Consider the following 19,699-nt stretch of genomic DNA (forward strand, 5'->3'; position numbering starts at 1 on the left):
ATCTCGAGGACCGGTTTGGCCAGCCCTGATTTAGTGAAATCTGTGTTAGTAAGAATCTAAGAAGAAACACAGGGTGAGGGTTCCGCACTGGAATGCCCTATGGCATAGGTCTTCAACCTGTGGCCCTCCAGCTGCTGCGGAACTACACATCCCAGCATGCCCTGCCTCAGTTTTACCATGCCTTAATAGCAAAACTGTGGCAGGGCATGGTGGGATGTGTAGTTCCGCAGCAGCTGGAGGGCCACAGGTTGAAGACCCATGCCCTATGGTTTCCTGTGACCTGCAACAGGAATTATACCAAGGGAAAAAAATCACAAGTAAAGCCAACAACCATCTAATTTTAATAGGGTTATCGTGGTGTCCCAGCTATTAGAGGTGTTGGCGGTGCACCCCAGAGTTAGATATAATAGTCAGAAACACAATAGAGAAAGGAAAGAAGACTCTTTGTTGGGGGCACTCAGACCAAATTCAACAGTATGTTCATGTGATCAGAAGTTAAAACATAACCTTTATTTGGTTTTGGTTAAAAAATATTAGTTTAAGCGCCATTTAAGCTGTAATATAAATACAAATATATAAATTAAAAAATAATAATAATAATAATTATATATATATATATATATATATATATATATATATACATACATACATACATACATACAAAAAAGGAAGACCCTAGTTACACATATCAAACGTTCATCTAGATATTTCCTTAACGTCCACCATAAATCAGTGGATAGAAAAAACCTGTCATACTCTGATTCCTATTCATGTGTGCCTCAATATTTTAATGGCTTCATGTTGCCATAATATACATTTTACATAATACGGATACCTGCAATGATGTGAACAAGCCTGTGGAGGTGAAACGCGTTATTAGGCAGTGACAGGTACCCCACTCCATACGCTACTGTGCGCGATGGGCCCATCCGGCTCTGCGTTCTGAGCTCCAGCTCTCCCTGGAAAGTACAAACCGCTAATACCCCTTTCAGTATTGGTGAAAGTTTATACTGTGTGGATCTTGTATTAATTTTTACATAACACAGGTATTCTCTCTAAACTTTTATTTACTAAACTTCTCTTTACCTTCGGACCCTCTCTCATCACTGGGGTAGTGGTCCCTGCAAGTGTCCATAGGACATCAGGGTCCGTCTCCCCTCTAATACTGACAGCAGAAGGGTCCCTTTAAGTTCTTAATGCCTCCTCTGCTGTGATTAACCTATAACAGGGAACAGTAATTGAACAAAATATACTTACCTTATGGTACTTTACCACTCTCCGACTTACCACTCTCTGGCTCTCTCTCATCAAGCGATTGTGGGGAGGGGGTCCTGCAATGTCATTGATATCGGGTCAATTAAGCGGTTATCTTTTGTCCCCCTCTAACACTTGACAGCAGAAGGGCTACTTTATATTTCCTCACCCTCAGTCTATCTCTCTGTAAGCAAGGTGAAAATTCCATTCACAATGACTATATTTAAAAGCTATTTTTCCTTAAAATAAGCACAAGTAATAGCTAAAACACCTATTTTGCTAGACCTCAAACAACTGTTAAGGGCCCTACAGTCTGAGCGACCCGCCGCCGAGCTGCCCGACCGGCGATACGACAGAAATGCGACCCGGTGGCGGGGAGGTGGGGGGGGGGGGGGGGGGGAGTAAAAAACTTCACTCCCCCCGTCTTCCGGCTCCATAGCTCTGCATGCTAATATGGACAATATTATCCTTATTGGCCTAAATGCATAAGCGACAGGGCACCAACGATTAATGAGAGCGCGGGGCCGCACATTGTTCATCATTGGTGCCTACACACTGCACGAGATGAACGAGTTCTCCTTCATTAATGAACGAGAACGTTCATATCGTGCAGTGTTATCTGCCAGTGTGTAGGGCCCTTTACAGTATCCATAATATGTGTCCGTTGTACACACCTTAACAAAATAATAAGTTACAATGTCTAATCAAAAGGTTCATGCCTGAACCACGGACATCAGTATAAAGAAATGTTACAAACTCACCATTTATTTATGAAGAAATGTTTATCTTATGGATCTACCCATGCATAGTTTGTTGGAACATATGAGAAATTACAGCTTTTCTGATGCTAGGTACAAATTGAATATACTGTACGAGATTAGCGGCGTACCTTGTTAACAAAGGAAATGCTACAGTGTTGTAACGATCTAAACTGCTGGTGTAAATGTATACGGTTGTTTTGTCTAGCTTCAGTATGGAACTTTGGATAGCTACAAAGGATGCTATTAGCATATAATGAAGATATGGTTACTGGATTACTGTATACTTAATTTGTATTATAAGGACGGAAGGACGCTGAAACCTCACACTTCTAAGTGAATAATTTAATAATTATTCATTTGAGACTAATTGTTAAAATATGAATGTGTTGTGGGTCACCGTATTTAAAAATGTATATTATGGCAACATGTATATTGAGGCACACGTGAATAGGAATCAGACTGTGACAGGTTTTTTCTATCCACTGATTTATGGTGGAACGTTAAGGAAATATCCAGATGAACACTTGATATGTGTAATTAGGGTCTTCCTTGTTTGTTTTCTTTTATATATTACTGCATAAAAGGCGCTTAAACTATAATTTTTAACCAAAACCAAATAAAGGTTATGTTTTAACTTCTGATCACACGAACATTACTATTGAATTTGATCTGAGTGCCCCCATAGCTGCACTATTAAGTGGTTGAAGGTAGGCACTAGCTATGGTGGTCATTCCGAGTTGTTCGCTCGTTATTTTTTTTCTCGCAATGGAGCGATTAGTCGCTCATGCGCAATGTCCGCAGTGCGACTGCGCCAAGTAAATTTGCTATGCAGTTAGGAATATTACTCACGGCATTACGAGGTTTTTTCTTCGTTCTGGTGATCGTAATGTGATTGACAGGAAGTGGGTGTTTCTGGGCGGAAACAGGCCGTTTTATGGGAGTGTGTGAAAAAACGCTACCGTTTCTGGGAAAAACGCGGGAGTGGCTGGAGAAACGGGGGAGTGTCTGGGCGAACGCTGGGTGTGTTTGTGACGTCAAACCAGGAACGACAAGCACTGAACTGATCGCACTGGAAGAGTAAGTCTCGAGCTACTCAGAAACTGCACAGAGAAGTCTTTTCGCAATATTGCGAATCTTTCGTTCGCAATTTTGATAAGCTAAGATTCACTCCCAGTAGGCGGCGGCTTAGCGTGTGCAAAGCTGCTAAAAGCAGCTTGCGAGCGAACAACTCGGAATGAGGGCCTATGTCCGTCATGGAGATAGCCACACCCTCTTATGTAGACCACACCCACACCACGTTGGTCACACCCCCACATCTCTAGTCACACCGCCGCAGCACCTATCACACATCCTGCCAGGGCACACAATAGGCCTTTTCTAAATTTCAGCTCCAGGCCCATCTGGACCTTAATCTGGCACTGTCAGTGAGTAATGAATACACCTGTGCACCTGCTGGGTGACCTGGAAAACGTGAAGTGTTGGGGGTCCTTGAGGACCGAGTTTGGAAACCACTGATTTAGCTCATCGCAGTGCCAGCCCCTGATCTGTTAGAAAGTTCCTATCACCTCACTACTGGTATTGTCCTAACAAGGGCAGAGGCTTTACTTAATAGTTGCGTTAAGATCTGCATGCACTCTAGAAATTGATAGCAAAATTGTGGCTTTCTTTGGCACAGCATCATTTTTGCAGTGTCAGAGCACCAGATGCTAGTCTTATAAATATTCCCATAAAAACACAAGTCATGTAATATGTTTATGTAGGGTAGCTCGTTCCTTCCTTAAATTATGTAAAGTTACTCCATCAGACCTGTTACGTGAATGTAAGCAAACAGCATATGCTAGAGAAAGCAGGAACTAATCATTATGCTGCATTTACTATGTGCTGTGCCTATGGAGGAATCGCTTATATGTTCCAAACTTACAGTTATTGCAACACACCAATAAACAGGCTGGATTAATGAGAAGTGCCCGCACCTGTAAAGCTCTTTAGAAAAAGAGAATGAGGTGTATATTCAATTGATGTCGGATCCATTCCGGAATGGATCCGACAAGGCATATTCAATGTGGCCAAACCAGACTGTCGGATTTGGCCGCTCACGGTGTCCTGTCCCTGCTGCTGCTGTCAGCAGTACGCCGTCCCTGTGTGTGAGATCACAGGGACGCGCTGGAGGGAGCCTCAGATCCCCGCAAGCCACACTGCGCTGTCGAGAGAGCGATGTGCCTGGCCGAGGGGACGCTGTTCAGTTTCCTGCCTGGGCCCTGCAGCCCGCCGTCCCGCTCCCCCGTCTCCTCACCTTAATCCGATTTTTTTTTAAGTCGGATTGAGATAGTCAGAAACGGCCCAAAACCTGTCGGATTTGGCCCCGTTTCCGACAGAAGCATGCGGATCGACAGCTATTCCACCAATCCACGTGCTTTCCGACAGCATTCTGACAAGTCGAATTTCCCAATTTGCTGGAAAAAATGAGGCCGGATTAAATAGTTCGGAACACCGTCTTATCTATTCCAGTCGGAAACTGCCGTCTTTCCGACAAGACAGCAGTCCCCGACTCTAATTGAATACGGCCCTGAAGGTCTTCCAGTAAAGTTTGAATTTAAGATTTTCCCAATGTCTAACACAATCTGGCAAGGTATCAACTGCAGAAATCCCAAAGCACACCATAGATAGGGTCTGATCCCATGCTTAGAACTTTACAATGAATCTGGGGAAGGCCAATTATTTTCGTGATTATTAGGCAGAAAATAGGATTTTAATTACCTACCGGTAAATCCTTTTCTCGTAGTCCGTAGAGGATACTGGGGTCCACATTAGTACCATGGGGTATAGACGGGTCCACTAGGAGCTATGGGCACTTTAATAAATTAATAGTGTGCGCTGGCTCTACCCTCTATGCTCCTCCTACCAGACTCAGTCTAGAAACTGTGCCCGAGGAGACGGACATACTTCGAGAGAAGGATTTAACTGAACAGGGGTGAGATTCGAACCAGCACACACAAACAAGAGGAAAGCCAAGCTAACCCAACTTGAATAGGAACGGCTGAACCAACAACAATACTATACAAGTAAGTGCAGAAATGTAGCACTGGGCGGGCGCAGAACTGATTGACCAAACTGAAGGTCCTCAAAGGCCAAAGTATCGAACTTGTAGAACTTAGCAAACGTGTTCAAACCTGACCAAGTAGCCGTTCGGCAGAGCTGTAAAGCAGAGACACCCCGGGCAGCCGCCCAGGAAGTACCCACCGACCTAGTAGAGTGGGCTTGTGCTTTAGGAACCGGCAATCCTGCCGATAAATAAGCCTGCTGGATAGTAAGCCTGATCCAGCGAGCAATAGACTGCTTTGAAGCAGGACACCCCATTTGCTTGGGATCATAGAGAACAAACAATAAGTCTGATTTTCTGTGACGAGCTGTCCTCTTCACGTAGATCCTCAAAGCCCTCCCCACATCCAGGGATTTAGAGGTAGCAGAGGTGTCCATAAACACCGGAACCGCAATATGTTGGTTGATATGAAACGCAGACGCCACCTTAGGAAGAAATTGCTGACGGGTTCTGAGTTCAGCTCTATCTTCATGAAAATTCAAATAGGGGTTTTTGTGAGGCAACGCCCCCAGTTCTGACACACACCTTGCGGAAGCCAAGGCCAACAGTGTAACAATGTTCCACGTAACCTCCTGTAAAGGTTCAAACCAGTCCGATTTCAGAAAACGCAACACCACGTTAAGATCCCAAGGTGCCGTAGGAGGCACAAAGGATGGTTGGATGTGTTCAAGAACGTCTGAACCTCAGGAAGGGCAGCCAATTGTTTCTGGAAGAAAATGGACAAAGCAGAAATCTGGACTTTCAAGGAGCCCAAACGTAGGCCCACATCCACACCTGACTGTAGAAAAAGGAGAAAACGTCCCAGTTGAAATTCCAGTACAGGAAATTTCCTGTTTTCACACCTCGAGACATTTTTTCCAAATACGGTGGTAATGTTTAGACGTTGCCCCTTTCCTAGCTTGGATCAGGGTCGTAATGCCTTGTTCGGAATGCCTTTCCGGGCTAAAATCTGACGCTCAACTTCCAATCCATCAAACGTAGCCGCGGTAAGTCTTGATAGACGAACGGCCCCTGCTGCAGAAGATCCTCTCACAGAGGTAGAGGCCACGGGTCCTCCAGGAGCAACCCCAGTAGATCCGCGTACCAGGCCCTTCTCGGACAATCTGGAGCAATGAGAATTGCATGAACCTTTTCCATTTTTATTCTTTTAAGAATTCTTGGGATCAGTGGCAGAGGTGGGAACACGTAAATCAGCTGCTAAAGCCATGGAGTCACCAGAGCGTCCACCGCCACAGCTTGTGGGTCCCTCGACCTGGAACAATAGCGCTTTAGCTTCTTGTTGAGACGAGAGGCCATCGGGTCTATCTGTGGAATTCCCCACGATGTGTTAAGGACTCGAACACCTGTGGGTGAAGGCCCCTCTCTCCTGGATGGAGGTCGTGTCTGCTGAAGAAGTCCACTTCCCAGTTGTCTACTCACGGAATGAAGATTGCCGACAATGCCACGCATGTCTTTCTGCCCAGAGGAGAATTTTTGTTACCTCTGACATCGCAGCTCTGTTCTTCGTTCCTCCCTGTCAGTTTATGTACGTTACAGCAGTCAGGTTGTTCGACTGAACATGAATGGCTCGATCTTAAAGAAGATGTGATGCCTGAAGAAGGGCGTTGTATATGGCCCCTAGTTCCAGAATGTTGATCAGAAGAATGGCCTCCTTGCTTGACCATTTTCCTTGGAACTGTTCCCCTTGGGTGACTGCTCCCCAACCTCTGAGGCTTGCGTCGGTAGTTAGCAGAATCCAATTTTGAATCCCGAATCGGCAACCGTCGGTCAGGTGAGACGTGAGAAGCCACCGCAGAAGGGAGATCCTGGCTTTTGGCGACAGACGTATCCTTTGGTGCATGTGAAGATGCGATCCAGACCACTTGTCCAACAGATCCAGCTGGAAGGGCCTTGCGTGAAACCTTCCGTACTGTAGTGCCTCGTAAGAGGCTACCATCTTTCCTAGGAGGCGGATGCAAATACGCACTGATATCCGGGATGGTTTCAGGACGTCCCGCACCATTGACTGGATCACCAATGCCTTTTCCATCGGAAGAAACACTTTCTTTGCCTCTGTAATCCAGTATCATTCCCAAGAACGGAAGTCTCCTTGTTGGGTCCAGGTGAGATTTCAGCAGGTTCAGAATCCACCCATGATCCTGGAGAAGGCGAGTCAACAGGGCAATGCTGTGCAACAACTTCTCTCTGGACGGCGCCTTGATCAGCAGGTCGTCCAGGTATGGTATAATGTTCACCCCCTGCACGCGGAGGAGAAACATAATTTCTGCAATTTCCTTGGTGAACACCCTCGGTGCCGTGGAGAGGTCAAATGGCAGGGCCTGGAACTGGTAGTGACAGTCCTGTAACACAAACCGTAGATAAGCCTGGTGAGGCGGCCAAATTGAAACATGAAGGTACGCATCTTTGATGTCCAGAGACACTAGGAACTCCTCTTCCTCCAGACCTGAGATCACCACTGTCAGAGACTCCATCTTGAATTTGAACACCTGTAAGTACGGGTTCAGTGACTTGAGATTTAAAATGGGCCTTACCGAACCGTCCGGTTTCGGTACTACAAATAGGTTGGAATAATAACCGTTGTTGTGTAGGTGAAGAGGAAGTGGAACAATGACTTGAGTCTGTACCAGTTTTTGAATTGCTGCCTGTAATGTCAAACTTGCTTCTGGAAAAGCTGGTAAGCCTGATTTGAAGAATCTGAGAGGTGGGAGTTCCTGAAATTCCAGTCGGTATTCCTGGGCGATAAGATCTTTTACTCAGGGATCTTGGCAGGAAGCTGCCCATATGTAACTGAAATAAATCAAACGGGCCGGGCACCTGCCTGTCTTCCAGGCAGTGTACGCCACAGTCATGCTGAGGGTTTGGAGGAAGCAGACCCGGAGGCCTGATACTGAGAACTTGCAGCTGTGGGTCTTCTGGATTTACCTCTATTCCCTTTGAAGGTGGTAGCAGAACCCTTGGATTTGCCTTTAAACTTCGCTGTACGAAAGGACTGCAGTGTTGAGGCCGAGTAGGTTTTCCTAGCTGGTGCTGCTGCGGAAGGAAGGAACGCAGACTTACCCGCCGTAGCTTTGGATATCCACGTATCCAGTTCATCACCAAACAGAGACTCACCCGTAAACGGCAGGCCTTCCACGCTCCATCTGGAATCCGCATTCGCCGTCCATTGGCGCAGCCACAGGCCCCTGCGTACAGATACTGCCATGGCAGTGGTACGTGCGTTGAGTAGACCAATTTCCTTAATGGCTTCAACCATAAAGTTAGCAGAATCCTGGATATGCTGCAGGAGTAAAACAACATCATTCCTTGGTAAGGAATCTAAATCATCAATTAGAATACCTGATCACTAGCCTTAGTGATCCATGTGCAAGCAATAGTGGGTCTCTGAGCCACCCCAGCCGAAGTGTACAAAGATTTGAGAGTGGTCTAAATCTTGCGGTCAGCCGCGTCTTTCAAAGATGCCGCCCCAGGAACCGGTAAGACTACCTTACGTGATAACCTGGATACAGACGCATCTACTATCGGCGGGTTTTCCCACTTCTTCCTATCCTCTGCAGGAAAAGTAAAGGAAGAAATCAATTTCTTAGGGATTTTAAACTTCTTATCAGGGTTTATCCATGTTTCTTCAAAGAGGACATTTAATTCGTTTGAAGCGGGGAAAGTAGCAGAGGATTTTTTCTTTGTATTAAAGTAAGATTCCCCCTCAGCCTCCTCAGACTTGTCAGGGATGTGTAACACGGTTCTGACAGCCTCAGTGAGGGCCTGAATTCCCTGCGACAGGACGCCATCACCCCCACTCGCATCCATCTCACCCTCCTTATGATCTGACGTATCAGGATCAGTGTCACCCTGCATGATTTGGGCAAGGGTACGTTGTAGTGGGCAAATGGTAGGAGTTTGGGGTGCAGGTATGGGAGCTGAATCTCTATGAATCAGGTCAGCCATAGACTGCCTCAAGAATTGTGTTTCCTTTTCATTATTTGACAGCTTTGTGGAAATATTTGAAATCATACCTTTTAATAGAAGCTAACCACAGGGGTACAGCTCCACTGGACTGGGAGAGCACACTATCCTGAGTACAGGGTAGTGAGTCCCCAGGAGATGATAGACATTCAGCTGTGCAAGAAACGCAGTCCCTGGACATGGTAAGGGACACCCACACACACACACACAGCTGCAGAGGAAATGGCGCAGGAGAGCCGCTGGAACCGCTCAAAGGGAAGCCCCACCCCCTAAAATCGCGCGCGGCTTCCTGCACGTCAGAGATTATACTGGCCCTGAGGAATCATTTTACAGTGCTAACTAGATGCCTGGACACTGTTAGCGCTGTGTGTGAGCCAGTGTGGGTAACATAGGAGATTCAGGTCGCCCCTCAAAGCAGGACCGCGCCGCAGCATGTGTCCATCTGGATCACTGCGGAGCGCAGCTTGCTGAGAGCTGTGGTCCTACCCTAGTGCCGCCATTCCCGCCGGCGACCTGCTTACCGGGGTGCCGGCGCTGTACACACCACTCTTCTTACTTCAGGCTCTGTTAAGGGGTGGCGGCTTTGCTCCTGGAGGGTACACTGCACCATGGTGTGGCTTGCGAATAGCTCAGTGTCCTGCCAGCATGAGTAACGGGTCCATTAAACTCTCTAGGAAGTTGGGCCGTTCTCCCCCTAAGTAACGAAGCAGTCAGGCTGTTGCCTAAACAGCCCTGACTGAAAATAACAAAAAAGAAAATAAACGTAGAAAACTCTTCAGGAGCTTCCCTAAGCGTGACCAGCTACTCCGGGCACATTTTCTAAATGGAGTCTGGTAGGAGGGGCATAGAGGGAGGAGCCAGCCCACACTATTAATTTCTTAAAGTGCCCAAGGCTCCTAGTGGACCCGTCTATACCCCATGGTACTAATGTGGACCCCAGCATCCTCTAGGATGTAAGAGAAAATGCTTTGTTTTATCATCTATAAAGCTGATAAGGCACCATACAGTAAATGTTGGGATAAGTGACATGAAATCTGGGAGTCTGGGCGAGTGATGACAACAGTGCGAGACTTGGGTTTTGATGTTAGTGAGATTTTGAGAAGCATCCAATTGCTGCATTAGGCTGGAGAATGAAGGAATGGAGGTCGTCAGCGAGGGCTGCAACACTATAGTGCACAGAGCCTAATGTGACGCCTGTGATGTGTCTGGGAAATAAGCCATTACAAAAGGAGAATGGATCTCTGGGTAATGCCATTTACATGACGCAATATTTCCCCCAACAGGAGCAAGTTTGTACCAACGTAGAATAACAAAACCTGTTTCAACAGTCTTTGCAGCCCTCTGTGCAGGATAAATATCCCGGTCATCACGTGAAATGCTATAGAGACCCCCCAACGTCATGATAAAGTGAGGTAGTGGCCAGCCCTGTCTGTTACTGATGCGGATGGTCATGTTATGTCATTTCCCATACTGTCACAATGAGATCGTGTGAGCGAGGGCAAGGATCCACCTGATCAGACTGTGATCTTTCCCACTAATCTAAGTGGCCTCTGAGAAAGCCCAAACTGCCCCCAAATAGTATTTCCGCATGAGTAGGAAGCAATATTACAGGGCAGCTTCTGAATGCAGCAATGTACTGTACATTAGACCAGGTGCAGATGATAACCATTATTTATCTAAAGATAAAACACCAGATGATCCCTGTAATAATGGGTGGAAGGTAAAGGCTTATCCAGTTTGTTATCATTATTGCTGGATAATGTCAGATCCACACTTTGAAAAAGTTAATTTATTCAAAACATGCCAATCCCGGGATTGAAAAAATGGCATAGGATTGGCCACCCTAACTACCACCAGATCACCACATAAGACTCCGCATGGAAAGGACATGGTTCAAGTGTTGATAGCAATAGACAAAATGCTATACATGAAACAATCAGACAAATACTAACGTCTGAAGATGGGAAATGGAAAGGTGACCTCCTGCTGTTACCGGACGACAGAGCGCTACTGACTCAATACATCTTGGGTGGCGCATGTCAGGCAGAATGTCTCACTGGGTTAGGGGGTGACCTGGCTTTCTGGTTTGCCACTTGGTGGTCTGCCTTGTCAGTTTTTTTTTTTTTTTGCAAACTCTCAGGATATAATCCATTTTCTTTCAGGTAACTGATGTCCCACATGTGTATTTGGATTTTTTGACTGCCCACACTTGAGATGTTTACACCAGTATATTACATACCCATAGATAGGTTTTATTTATTATTTATGATTTTTCAGAATGAACTAGACTTTCTGGTGGGCTTGTTGTTCCTGAATTACAAGGTGTATTAGTTGAGGTGGATCAGACAAGGAACCTAAGAATGAGGTCAGCTGAGAAATATAAAACGTAAAATCCAAGTAGGGTAATTAAATTTACTGCCGTTGAGCTTACATTGTGACCAACACCGCAGTTCTGCAAATCTGCAAATCTACTGCTCTGACTCTCTTACAGCCGCCACTCCTACTTTCAGTTTTCCTCCCCCTACTTACCTACTCCACACTATGTCCAGGTTTTCTTCAACTCCCACCATCACTCCACCTTATCATGTATCTTGCCCCCTGTTCCCACATTTATCCTTCCTCCCTAGTCTCTTACACCTCTCCTGTCCACCCATTTCCTCTCTACCCCTCTCCTGTTGCCTCACTTTCAGTCACCTCTGCCCAACCATGTTCCTACTACCCCACCACTCAGCCCTGCTCCCCCCCTCCTCTCCCTGTCATCTCACCACACATCCATCCACACCACACTCCCTGCCCACCTCCTGCAGTTTCCCTTCCTAGCTTAGGCACCCGCACCATCGCTACTCTCTCATCAGCCCTACCCTTCACGTTAATCTCACCTCAACGCTACAGCAACCCTGATAATCTCATTCACATCTCTCTAACAAACTCTATCTCTCCTGTGCCCTCTGGATCTGTCTGTAACAAATTGGTCCCAATCCATAACCTTTTTATCTCAAACTCCCTGAATACCCTAGCCATTACAGAAACCTGGATTTCCCCCTTTGACACCACTACTCCTGCTGCTGTCTCCTCTGGGAGCGTCACATTTACCCCCACCTCCCCTTCCCATGTAAATTGACATGGTGGTGGTGTTGGGGTCCTTATATTCTCTGGTTACGCCTACCAACAAACATGAATTAAGCCCTAAATGTGTCATCCAGTCCCCAGGTCTAAATATCTGGGAACAGTGTATTCAAAATAGAATCGTGCTATGTCCCTACAGAGTTTTTACGTATACGCTACCAATGTATGGGAATCACCAGGTTGTGGGAAGGAGACTGGTCAGATCTAATCATTGGATTGGTACCGTACAATAAAATCATCTGAGAAGAACATAGGGGGTCATTCCGAGTTGATCGCTAGCTGCCTGTGTTCGCAGCGCAGCGATCAGGCTAAAAATCTGCATTTCTGCGCATGCGTATGCACCGCAATGCGCAGGCGCGTCGTACAGGTACAATGAACATCGTGGGTTTGCACAGGGTCTAATGAAGATTCCAGTCGCACGGCCGAACGCAGGAAGATTGACATGAAGTGGGCGTTTCTGGGTGGCAACTGACCGTTTTCAGGGAGTTCTTAGAAAAACGCAGGCGTGTCTGGAAAAACGCAGGCGTGGCTCGGCGTTCGCTGGGCGGGTGTGTGACGTCAAAAGCTGTCCCTCCGTCGTTAGAATCAACGCACATGAAGAGTAACTACAGGGCTGGTCTTGTTTTGCACAAAAAGATTTTGCAGGTGCTCTGCTGCACAAGCGTTCGCACTTCTGCAAAGCGAAAATATACTCCCCAGTGGGCGGCGACAATGCATTTGCATGGCTGCTAAAAACTGCTAGCGAGCGATCAACTCGGAATGACCCCCATAGTTTTTAATGTTACTCACCCAAAGAGCACATGCACTGTCCTCATTAGTATGTACTTTAGCAAAGCGAATTTTGAAAAGATGAGGGTATTTTTCAGGGATATTGAATGGGAAGGTTTGTTTTTAGGAAAAAATACTACGGAGAAATGGGAGGTACTAAAATTCCTGCTAGCTAAAAATACACTCAAATTTATTCCTACGAGCAGCAAAAAAAGGAATAAAAATCATAAACCAATGTGGCTTAACAAAAAGATAAAGGAACTTATGGGCAAGAAAAGGCGAGCATTTAAAAAATACAAATCTGACGGGGAAGCAGAGTCATTTCAGCAATATAAGGAATGTAACAAAATATGCAAAAAGGAAATAAGAGCGGCTAAAGTAGAAACTGAAAAACTAGTAGCAAAGGAAAGCAAAGCGAATCCCCAAAAATTCTTTAAATACATTAATAGCAAGAGATTAAAGAAGGAGAGTATAGGCCCTTTAAAAGACAAGTTGGGAGTCTTAAGCAAAAATGATAATGACATAGCAGACACACTAAATGAGTTTTTTTCAACAGTATTTACTAGAGAGGACCCAATTCAGGGACTAACACATAATCTCAATAATGAGAATATCCCACTGATAGGTACTTATTTATGCGAGGAAGTAGTCTGTGACCGATTAAAACATTTAAAGATTAATAAGTCACCAGGTCCCGATGGTATTCACCCAAGGGTTCTAATGGAGCTTCACTCTGAACTTGCAAAACCGCTATTTTTGATCTTTAAGGATTCAGTAATATCAGGTATGGTTCCCAAAGACTGGCGTATAGCGGAAGTAGTGCCTATATTCAAAAAGGGAAGTAAAGCTGAACCAGGTAATTATAGACCAGTTAGTCTTACATCTATAGTGGGGAAAGTATTGGAAGGTATTCAGAAGTTCCTTGAAGTCAATAAGGTCATTAAAAGGAATCAACATGGGTTTATGAAGGACAGATCCTGTCAAACCAATTTACTTGGCTTTTATGAAACAGTAAGCGCAAACCTAGATCAGGGTAAAGAGGTGGATGTAATCTTTTTAGATTTTGACAAAGCATTCGACACTGTACCACACATGAGACTTATCTACAAGCTACAAGAATCAGGGCTAGGAAGCACAATATGCACTTGGGTCAAAAACTGGTTAGATAATAGGGAGCAGCGCGTTGCGGTTAATGGATATTTTTCAACTTGGACTGAAGTGCTAAGTGGTGTGCCGCAAGGCTCAGTATTAGGACCGCTATTGTTCAATATTTTCATTAACGACCTAACAGAAGGTCTAGAGCAGGCATTCCCAACCACGGTCCTCAAGGCACACTAACAGTGCAGGTTTTAGTGATATCCAGGCTTCAGCACAGGTGACTTAATTAGTACCTCAGTTATTTTGATTTAACCATCTGTGCTGCAGCCTGGATATCACTAAAACCTGCACTGTTGGTGTGCCTTGAGGACCGTGGTTGGGAATGCCTGGTCTAGAGAGCATGGTGTCAATTTTTGCAGATGATACCAAATTGTGTAAAGTTATAAATGCGGAGGGGGATGCTGAGTCGCTTCAGAACGACTTAGTTAAATTAGAAGCTTGGGCAGCGAAATGGAGAATGTGCTTCAATACAGACAAGTGTAAGGTAATGCACTGTGGTAACAAGAACAAAAATAACACCTACCTACTAAATGGGGTAAAATTAGGGGATTCTGTACTGGAAAAGGACTTAGGTGTCCTCATAGATAGCAAACTAAGCAGTAGTACCCAAAGTAGGACTGCAGCAAAGAAGGCTAATAAGATATTAGCATGCATAAACGGGGAATTGATGCTGGGGACGAGAGTATTATACTCCCGTTATAGAAATCACTTGTGAGGCCACACCTTGAATACTGTGTACAATTCTGGGCACCTTACTACAAAAAGGATATCCTGGAGCTAGAAAAGGTTCAAAGGCGGGCGACCAAACTAATTAAGGGTATGGAGACGCTGGAATACGAGGAAAGGCTTGCAATACTAGGCATGTTTACACTGGAAAAGAGGAGATTAAGAGGGGACATGATCAACATTTACAAATATATAAGGGGACATTATACAGATCTTGCGCAGGACCTGTTTTTGGTTAGATCAACACAGAGAACTCGTGGACACTCGCTCAGGTTAGAGGAGAGGAGATTCCGCACAATACGGCGTAAAGGCTTTTTTACGGTAAGGACGATACGTGTTTGGAATTCCCTGCCTGAGGGAGTTGTAATGGCAGACTCAGTCAACACCTTTAAGAATGGGTTAGATAAATTCCTAATGGATAAGGATATCCAGGGTTACGGGGCATAGTCACGCACTATGGTTATTATAAAAAAGAGGGGTAAAACGTAACGGCAGTCATCAACTTCAGTCAAAATTTTCTACAAAATAATCGTGCATAGGAGACCACAAATAGGTTGAACTCGATGGACAATTGTCTTTTTTCAACCTTAGATACTATGTTACTGACAGAGGAGGGTGTAGAATAAGAGACTGCTGTAGGGACAGAACAAGGAGAATTGTGACCCCTCTCTGTAATAAGTGATTATTACGCACCTGTGATGATATCTATAGGGATTTCCTCCTCCTTACGCTGCTGATCACCCCTCACATCCATCTCTTCTTCTCCCACAATATATTCAACTTTAATATCAGTTAAATCTTCACCCTAAATAAGGAGATTTATGGTAGACTTACCTTTGTTAAATTCTCTTTCTGCGAGGTACATTGGTTCCACAGGGAAAACATCGGGGTGTAGAGATGGATCTTGATCCAGGCACCAACAGGCTAAAGCTTTAGACTGTCCCAGGATGCATTGGGGCCTCCTCTATAACCCCGCCTCCAGGCACTGTGAGGTCATTTTCGTTAACCAGTCCAATGCAGGAGCAGGTAAAAGAGAAGGCAGATGTTAGTCACACAGAACCACATTCTCACGACAGGAGAAGGGACTAGCGGCTAATGCCATACAAACCCATAGAAGCTAGGTGCGTCAGGGTGGGCGCCCTGTGGAACCAATGTACCTCGCAGAAAGAGATTTAACAATGGTAAGTCTACCATAAATCTCCTTTTCTGCAGCGGGGTACATTGGTTTCCACAGGGTTAACATCGGGGATGTCCAAAAGCAGTTCCTCGTTGGAGGGGACGCGCCGTAACCGGTATGAGAACCCAGCATCCAAAGGAAGCATCCTGGGAGGTGGAAGTATCAAAGGCATAGAACCTAATGAACGTGTTCACGGAGGACCACGTAGCCGCCTTGCACAATTGTTTAGCGGACGCGCCTCGGCGGGCTGCCCAAGAAGGTCCTACAGACAGAGTAGAATGGGCTTTAATAGCAGCAGGAGCTGGAAGACCAGCCTGTACATATGCTTGTGCAATCCCCATTTTGATTCCTCTGGCCAATGTTTGCTTGTTCGCAGGCCAGCCACGTTTGTGAAAACCAAAAAGTACAAAAAGGGTATCTGACCTCCTAATAGAGGCAGTCCTCTCCACGTAAATACGGAGCGCCCGTACTACATCCAAAGACCGCTCTTTGGAAGATAAACCAGAAGAGATAAAAGATGACACCACCTTAGGTAGATAACCAGGGCGAGTTCTAAGAACTGCCCGGTCACGGTGAAAAATCAGAAAGGGTGGACGACAAGACAAAGCGCCTAAGTCCGACACCTTCCTGGCAGAGGCAATAGCAGTAGATGGTGCCCGGAGCTGGGGGAGGGGCTACAGGTCAAGCACCTTCCCCCTAATGCTGGTCCTCACCACCTGGTACTATGGAGTCTTAATAAAGTGGATATTAATATATCCAACCTGTCCCTGTACTCCTATGCCCTGGTGGATATAGTGGGGTCCCTGCTCTGTTACAGTGTTCACGCCAGCGTCGCAGTCGTCTCCTTAGACTGCGACCGGAACACAATTTAATGGCGGGTCCCACCTGGGGGACCCTCTTACCTCCTCCCTTCTGTAGCAGCCACGCGAACCAGGAGAGCGTCTGCGACCGTGTGCCTAGAGCCGGAGCGTTACCGCCGCAAGTACCCGGGAACAGAGCCAGCGAAAGTATGCAACGCCGCTTGGGAGGTGACGGAGACACAGCACAGAATGTCATCCTGCGTCCCTTGAAGTCTTCTAAAAGCTTTTTCAGGGCTGCCTAGTGCAGCCTCCCCTGTTAGTGACTGCTTCTGCAGGCACCAACTCGAAACTGAGCTCACAGTGCCTGGAGGCGGGGTTATAGAGGAGACCCCAATGCATCCTGGGACAGTCTAAATCTTTAGCCTGTTGGTGCCTGGATCAAGATCCATCTCTACTCCCCGATGTTTTCCCTGTGGAAACCAATGTACCCCGCTGCAGAAATTACATTTACACAGCTGATTTCTATAGTGATCTCTAATACCGGTAAATCCTTTTCTCCCTGGGGACACTTCAAGAACCATGGGGTATAGACGGGATCCGCAGGAGACATTGGCACACTATAAGACTTTGAATGGGTGTGAACTGGCTCCTCCCTCTATGCCCCTCCTCCAGACTCCAGTTATAGGAACTGTGCCCAGGGAGACGGACATTTCGAGGAAAAGGATTTATTTTTAAACTAACGGTGGGATACATACCAGCTGATACCACAAACACGCCGTACAACATGGCATCCAACAGAAATCCAGTCAATGGCATAAACAACGTCAGCAACAGGCTGACCATAACAGAAACACAACTTGTGTGTAACATAACCAATAACTAACAAGTAATTACGTAGATAGAGTCCGCACTGGGACGGGCGTCCAGCATCCTCTACGGACTAGGAGAAAAGGATTTACCGGTAGGTATTAAAATCCTAATTTCTCATATGTCCTAGAGGATGCTGGGGACACTTCAAGAACCATGGGGTTATACCAAAGCTCCAGAACGGGCGGGAGAGTGCGGATGACTCTGCAGCACCGTTTGAGCAAACCTGAGGTCCTCCTCAGCCAGGGTGTAAAATTTGTAAAATTTCGAAAACGTGTTTGCACCTGACCAAGTAGCTGCTCGGAAAAGTTGTAACGCCGAGACCCCCCGGGCAGCCGCCCAGGATGAGCCCACCTTTCTGGTAGAGTGGGCCTTCACTGATTTTGGCAACGGCAAACCAACCGTAGAATGAGCATTCTGAATTGTAGTACAGATCCAACGCGCAATAGTTTGCTTAGAAGCAGGATTCCCAATCTTGTTGGGAGCATACAGGACAAACAAAGCGTCTGTTTTCCTAAGTTGAGCCGTCCTGGCGACATAAATCTTCCAAGCGCTAACCACATCGAGGAATTTTGACTCAGCGAAAGCGGCAGTAGCCACAGGCACCACAATAGGTTGGTTCATGTGGAACGATGAAACCACCTTCGGAAGAAACTGTTGACCAGTCCTCAACTCTGCTCTATCTTCATGGAAGATTAAATATGGGCTCTTGTGAGACAAGTCCGCTAATTCAGACACCCGCCTTGCGGATGCCAAGGCCAATAGCATGACCACTTTCCAAGTGAGAAATTTTAACTCTATCTTCTGTAAGGGTTCAAACCAATGAGATTGAAGGAACTGCAACACCACGTAAAGATCCCACGGTGCCACAGGGGGCACAAATGGAGGTTGGATGTGCAGCACGCCTTTTACGAAAGTCTGTACTTCCGGAAGGGAAGCCAATTCTTTTTGAAAGAAAATTGATAAGGCCAAAATTTGTACTTTAATTGAGCCCAACTTTAGGTCCACATCCACACCTGCTTGCAGAAAATGGAGAAACCGGCCTAGCTGAAATTCTTCCGTAGTAACCCTCTTGGACTCACACCAAGACACATATTTTCTCCAAATACGGTGATGTTTCGCCGTTACTTCTTTTCTAGCCCGAAGAAGTGTGGGAATGACTTCACTGGAAATACGCTTACGGGCTAGGATCCGGCATTCAACCGCCAAGCCGTCAAACGTAGCCGCGGTAAGTCTTGATACACGCACGGCCCCTGCTGTAACAGATCCTCTCGTAGAGGAAGAGGCCAAGGATTTCCTACGATTAATTGCTGAAGATCTGGATACCAAGCCCTTCTTGGCCAGTCCGGAACAATGAGGATCGCCTGAACCCTTTGTCCTTCTTATGATCTTCAGTACCTTTGGAATGAGCGGAAGTGGAGGAAACACGTACACCGACTGAAACACCCACAGTGTCACTAGGGCGTCCACTGCTATTGCTTGAGGGTCTCTTGACCTGGAACAATATCTCTGAAGTTTCTTGTTGAGGCGAGACGCCATCATGTCTATTTGAGGAATTCCCCAAATACTTGTCACCTCTGCGAAGACCTCTTGATGAACACCCCACTCTCCCGGATGGAGATCGTGTCTGCTGAGGAAGTCTGCTTCCCAGTTGTCCACTCCTGGAATGAATATTGCCGACAGAGCGCTTGTATGTCTTTCCGCCCAGCGAACTTTTGTGGCCTCTGCCATTGCCGCTCTGCTCTTTGTCCCGCCCTGGCGGTTTATGTGCGCTACCGCTGTTATATTGTCTGACTGTATCAGGAAAGGCAAGTTGCGAAGAAGACGTTCCGCTTGAAGAAGACCGTTGTAAATGGCCCTTAACTCCAACACGTTTATGTGTAGAGAAACTTCCTGGCTTGACCATTTTCCCTGGAAAGTTTCCCCTTGTGGGACCACTCTCCAGCCTCGGAGACTCGCTACCGTGGTCAGTAGGATCCAGTCCTAGATCCCGAACCTGCGT

The 19,699-nt window shown here is 46.3% G+C and overlaps 1 protein-coding gene across 2 annotated transcripts in view; it reads right to left on the minus strand.

The window, feature by feature from the left end:
* Positions 1-19,699, minus strand: part of LOC135057045 (oocyte zinc finger protein XlCOF6-like) — a 117,344-nt gene that overhangs the window by 33,073 nt on the left and 64,572 nt on the right. For both annotated transcript variants that reach the window (XM_063962915.1, XM_063962914.1), the window contains exon 6: positions 15,547-15,658. In XM_063962915.1, the coding sequence (XP_063818985.1) occupies positions 15,547-15,658 (112 nt within the window). The remainder of the gene's footprint in view (positions 1-15,546; positions 15,659-19,699) is intronic.

The sequence above is a fragment of the Pseudophryne corroboree genome, chromosome 3 (assembly GCF_028390025.1).
Source record: "Pseudophryne corroboree isolate aPseCor3 chromosome 3, aPseCor3.hap2, whole genome shotgun sequence".
Lineage (NCBI taxonomy): Eukaryota > Metazoa > Chordata > Amphibia > Anura > Myobatrachidae > Pseudophryne > Pseudophryne corroboree.